Here is a 5,649-nt window from a genome sequence, read left to right on the forward strand (position 1 = left end):
TGCTAACTTTCCGCAACTGATTTTGTGTGAACACATGAACTGGAAAAGTAAATACACAGATCAATGACTGAACTGGCATAATCACTCTCCACAATAGCATGATATAGAAGGTTGGGTGAGATCACGGACACCACAAAGCAAATGAATTACCAAACATTAAAAGTTGTACCTTAAAAGCTAAGATGGAAGGTTTCGAGGTCGGTTAATCATGGATGCCACTTCATATACTGATATCAAAAGCAGAACCATTAGCTCCCCTCCTTCCTTTTTCCCCAATAACTGGTAAGGACATAGGCTTGCCCAGAGGCCAAATTCCTTCCCAGCCAGGACATATTCGTCAATTCATAGGGAAAAAAAGCCCTGAAATCCACATATCTATGTAGTCCACAGTAGAGATGAATCTTGAGTGCGGAATAACTTCGAATAGATCGAAGATCGTGACCATTAACTGTGACTTCTCCTTTCTGACCTTTTGGGCCCATAAATATGAATGGAAAGAGCTACCTGATCTCATTTCTTCAATTTCTTCTCATCTTCTTCCTCAGCAATTGCTAACACCCTTAACCAGCCAATCTTAACTATTTCCAATCTTCTCTAACCTTGAATCAAATGGCACAGGTACTCTTCTTCTACCCTTTTCTTAATTTTTTTCTATTTTGTTACTTTGATGAATCGTTAGAATCTAATTCCTTCTTTATCTTCTCATCTCTTCTCAATTTTTTTCCTTTTTTTTTTGTGGGTTTGGTGGAATTTTTAGCAGAAGGTGGTCCTGAAGGTCTTGAACATGACGGATGATAAGACGAAGCAGAAAGCAATAGAAGCTGCTGCTGACATATACGGTAGTTTACCATATTCTTCTCTGTTCTTAAATTAAAGAGAGATTTGAATTTTCTTTGATTTTCCTTTAGAATCTCTCCATTACTCTGAAATTAAATGAGGCTTATAAGATTGTTGAATCAGATAAGATAATGAAAAGCAATGCCTCATACCCAATATTGGCATTGGAATTGGTCAATAGAAAGGACTGATGAACATGAAAAGAAGCACATTCGATTGGTTTCTAAATGTTTGATTTGAAATTTCTAATTAACAGGGGTAGATTCAATAGCTGCTGATGTGAAGGAGCAGAAGCTCACGGTCACAGGGGATATGGATACAATTGCAGTTGCAAAAAAGTTGAGGAAATTAGGGAAAGTTGATATCATATCAGTTGGGCCAGCTAAAGAAGAGAAGAAAGAAGAAAAGAAAGATGAGAAACCACCAGCTCCAGCTCCAGCACCAGCACCAGCACCAGCACCCGCTCCCGCTGCTGCTCCTGCTCCAGCTGAGAAGAAAGAAGAAAAGAAGGAAGAGGGGAAAAAGTAAAGCAAACAGAGAGAATCCATCTAGAAAATACCCAAAATTTCTTTCTTCATAGTTATGATGTAGATTATTATATCCTTTATTTAGTGGAATAATGAAAAAAATCTCAACCTGAACTTCACTAATTCAATAGATAATGTGGGTTATCACTCCCAAGTCCTAATTTATTGTGGGGCCTTTTTAATTGTGATAAAATAAGGTAACCATCAACGTGTCTAGAAGCTTAGCACTCTATTCTTGACAAAGAAGAAAAAAATAAAGAAATCCGTTCTATGCAGAGAAAGAGACCCTTGTGAACAACCATGAGCCGCCTCCCTAACAAGTAACAAATTCTTTCAAAGGAGATATAGTCTACGGCACAGCACATTCACTTAAATGAGCCTTTGAAGTGGCTTGCTAGTTTTGCCTGAAACAACAGACAAGAGGAAGAGTGAATGAACGATCTTCTGAACTGTTACTCTGAATTACAGAGTAAATAGAAAAAGGCATATTCAATGCACAAAGCTCAAATCATTGTGGGGTCTAAATAAACTTGAAAGGGTCAAAGTATTCATAGTCCTATCCACTTCGTAAAAAACCTCTTGTTCAATTCAAATCAGTGATCATTAAATCACAATGAAATAATTTTACTATCGCGCCAAGGTCGCAAAATAGGCCATTAGGTATGAAGCAACTGGAAATCTTTTGAAATACGAAATGATTCCTCAAGGACCACGACGTACTCTATCTAGATAGATTTCAATAAATGTCAGACAAATTCATAGGCCCCATTTGGATCTTAAATTCTTAAGTTCCAGATCGGCTCTTCTTTATCCCCTTTGAATTAAGCCTTCAAGTAGTTGCATGGCTAGAATCCTAAAGCTGGGAATAATATTTTTGTCGTTCATCCTAAATTGGTTGGCTATAATTATCAAGTTGGCTTATAGATTAACCCCACCCCCACCCCCACCCCAAAAAAAGTCTTAGGTGTTATCAATTGAGTGAAGTGAAAGGAGGGGAGGAATTGCATCACTCCTGGTTGGATGGCATCAGAAAGCATTATCTGAAGAGAATCCCATTGAAACCTTCCAATATGTCCACCTCGGAAAGTAACATGGATTACTGACAAGAAAGAGAAGGAGAAGTGGAGAAGTGGGTTCCCTATTCAGAAAAATGATTCACAAGATTATTCTGTTCATGGCTTCAGAGTGAACATTTAAAACACAAAGAAGAAAGCAAACATCAAATCAAATAAATGGTAGAATTGGGACCACACCTTGAACCCTTTTCAGATTCTATTTGTTTAAGAAAACCGTTTAGAAGGTGAATGATTGAAAATTTGAAACCCCGATACAAAAAACTTAAACACAGAAATTATGTATAATTTTTACATATAATGGAATTAGCACACACATAGCATAGACTTCGATTAATATTGGAAGGGTATTAATCGATGAGAGCTTTAGTTGATGAAACCCAATACGAAAGATAATCTCCTTAATAAGTAGTGGGCTTCCTAATTCACTTCCTTAAAGTTGTAAAACGATAAATGGAACTATTAAGTCTTAATTATCATAAAAGCATCAATTGTTTTCTATAACAAAATTAATTGAGGTACACATAAGCTGATCCAGACACCTTGGTTAAATAATAATAATAATAATAATCCCTATTTTCAATTTATAAATTGATATCAATATTCATTAGCTCCTAACCCTAATTGTAACAAAGAAGCAAGGATTAAAGTATCGGTATCGGTTGTCGTATCGGTCGGTCAAAATTAAGATACGTATCGGAAGGTATCGTATCGTATCGGAGATACGCTAAGATACGCTAAAGATATGCATATAAATGGATAGGGAACACATTTTTATACACTTTTGCATAAAAAAACAGTTAAAAAAAGTTATATATAACATGTAGAATGCATAAATACTTAAGTAGAGGGTATCGTATTGATAGACAAATATATCGAGTTGAAAATGTTCAAAATGATGAGGGTATCATATTGATAGACAAATATATTTTTTTGAGAAAAATCAAAATTTTCCATGGAAGTTGTAGAACACTTGTTTTTACATAACATATAAAAAATCTAAACATTTTTAATCATTGAGCATGAATAGATCTAAGAAATTTGAAATAAATTGAAACCCTCATTTTCTCTTGAAAAAAGTTTGTAAATCCTTATAAATCCAATGATTTTATGTAATAATGATGCACAAAATGTGATTCTAAGTATGATGAACTAGGGGTGTCAATTCGTGGCCCGAACTGACTAAACCGATCGGGACCGACCGTTTATAGACCGGCCTGGCTCGGACCGTCTATTAAACGTGTCGGGCTTGAGCTCGGACCATTTATTAAACTTGTCGGGCTTGAGCCTGGCCCGTTTATAAACGGTCGGTCTTGGTTTTGCCACTTGGACCGTCGGGCGTCCAATCGAGACCGACCGTTTAACACCCGATCGAGACCGGCCTATTGTGCACTGGCCTAGCCCGACCCTTTAATGATTGTAGAATACCTATTTTACCCCCCAAATTAGAAAGTAAAAAACTAAAAAGTAAAAACATGTTCATATTTTAAATAATGGTTATATTTGGTATCATTTATTAATTTATTGTCATTTTTTTGGGTTTGCATGAGTGGGCCGGAATATAAGAGCACATTTTAAAGAGGGTCCGTTTAAAAATCGGTTAAAGCCCGTTTAACATTAAACATGTCCGTAGCCCAATTAAGGCCCGACTAAAGCCCGATTAAGGTGGCCCGATTATAGCCCGAGGCCGACCGACCAAATATAAAGTGTACCATGCCCTCAATAACTAAGCCCGATTAGTTAAATGGGCGGACACAGTGTAGCCTTTGAAAGTCTTCAAGCCCGATTAAGCCCGACCGAAACCGAACCGACCTGACCGGTTGACACCTCTATGATGAACCTTAGATTTGTAAAAAACTTGAAAATCTAAGGTTAAAGTTAAAAAAAGTGAGTAAAGATTCAAGAACTTACTATTCAAAATTTTCAACTTTCAAGTTCAAGGTTCTTCTTGGACTATGTTTTTCTCCTTCTTTGAACCATTCACTTCGACAGTGTTTCTTTCAATCTACCATTTGAGTCTCCAAAAAGGTGTGTGAATCAAAGGGGAAGAAAGAAGAAAAATATAGAAAACTATTGGTGAGAGTTTGAAGTGTTTGTTTCAAACAACAAAAGGCACATTCACGGGAGTTTTCATATTTTCAGTCGATACATACCGATACAGTACGATACGGCTCGATACTGCACGATACGATCGATACATACCGATACGTATCGATACTCTTAGGAATTTCCAGATTTTCAAAAGTTCGTATCACAGAGTATCGTACGTATCGATACCGATACGATACGGCATGATACGTACGATACGGCGATACACAAAAGGGGGCCCAAAATTCTATGTAGCGTATCGGTATGTATCGTGCCGATGCCTACCGATACGGATACATATCGACCGATACGGCACGATACGCACCGATACTTAAAACCATGCAAAGAAGAAAGCAAACTTGAAATCTGCTTATATATTAACAATTCATATTCCATAATCTAAATCACTGTTTGACAACGTTTTGTTTCTATCATTTCTGTGTTTTCTTGTTCCCAAAAACGGAAAAATGACCTAAAGTGTTTAGTAAAGTTGTTTCGTTTCACCCGTTTCTAGAACATAAATCAAAATTTATGTCTATTTACAATTCTAAAAACGACTTTGACGAAACAAGTCCGAAGTCCGACTTGGGACTTGTTTCGTTGTCTCTAGAATCGAATTTGAGAGAAAAAAAGTTTGTTGTATTCAATAAATCTCTCAATTATTTAAACTTATAAATAAGCAACCAAACCCTCTCTCTTTTTTGGACATCCGATGATATTATTAAATTTTTTAGTGACATTATGTTTGTAAAAAACGCTTAGAGAAATAAATTTATCAAACACAAAAAAATCCATTTTTATTTCTAAAAACGTGAAAAATCGTTTTTGCCATTTTTAAACACAGACATCATACCAAACGGTGCCTAAATGCACCACCTGGGCACTACTTGAGAGAGAGAGAGAGAGAGAGAGAGAGAGAGAGAATAAACTGTACTTGTCATACACCGTCATGCATGCATGCACCGCACCTCACCTGGCCCCGCCAAATTCGAATGATGCAGCAGCATCTTTCCGCGTCAAAGGACAAAAGGTTTTCAACAGTACACGTCAGAATGTGTCACTCAGCAATGTGTCAAATCCTAATTTGGACATGTCCCCATCATCCAAAAGAGAAAAAAAAAAAA

At 36.7% G+C, this 5,649-nt stretch overlaps 1 protein-coding gene across 2 annotated transcripts; it reads left to right on the forward strand.

The window, feature by feature from the left end:
• Window positions 1-237: 237 nt before the first annotated feature.
• Window positions 238-1,478, forward strand: LOC122082574 (heavy metal-associated isoprenylated plant protein 39-like). 2 transcript variants are annotated; one of them, XM_042650229.1, is made up of 3 exons: window positions 238-618; window positions 758-839; window positions 1,094-1,478. In XM_042650229.1, exons 1-3 carry the CDS (start codon window positions 610-612, stop codon window positions 1,363-1,365), a joined length of 363 nt encoding a protein of 120 aa, XP_042506163.1. In that variant the 5' UTR covers window positions 238-609; the 3' UTR covers window positions 1,366-1,478. The 2 variants fall into 2 exon arrangements, with proteins under 2 accessions (XP_042506163.1, XP_042506164.1); XM_042650230.1 differs by having other exon boundaries at window positions 261-618; window positions 761-839.
• Window positions 1,479-5,649: the final 4,171 nt, after the last annotated feature.

The sequence above is a fragment of the Macadamia integrifolia genome, chromosome 6, assembly GCF_013358625.1.
Source record: "Macadamia integrifolia cultivar HAES 741 chromosome 6, SCU_Mint_v3, whole genome shotgun sequence".
Taxonomy (NCBI): Eukaryota; Viridiplantae; Streptophyta; class Magnoliopsida; order Proteales; family Proteaceae; genus Macadamia; species Macadamia integrifolia.

What these genes read in the sequence shown, in the direction of transcription:
- LOC122082574 (XM_042650229.1), top strand. An exon ending in AGCTGCTGCTGACATATACG is followed by an intron (nt 840 to 1,093) that starts GTAGTTTACCAT and finishes TCTAATTAACAG; the next exon opens with GGGTAGATTCAATAGCTGCT.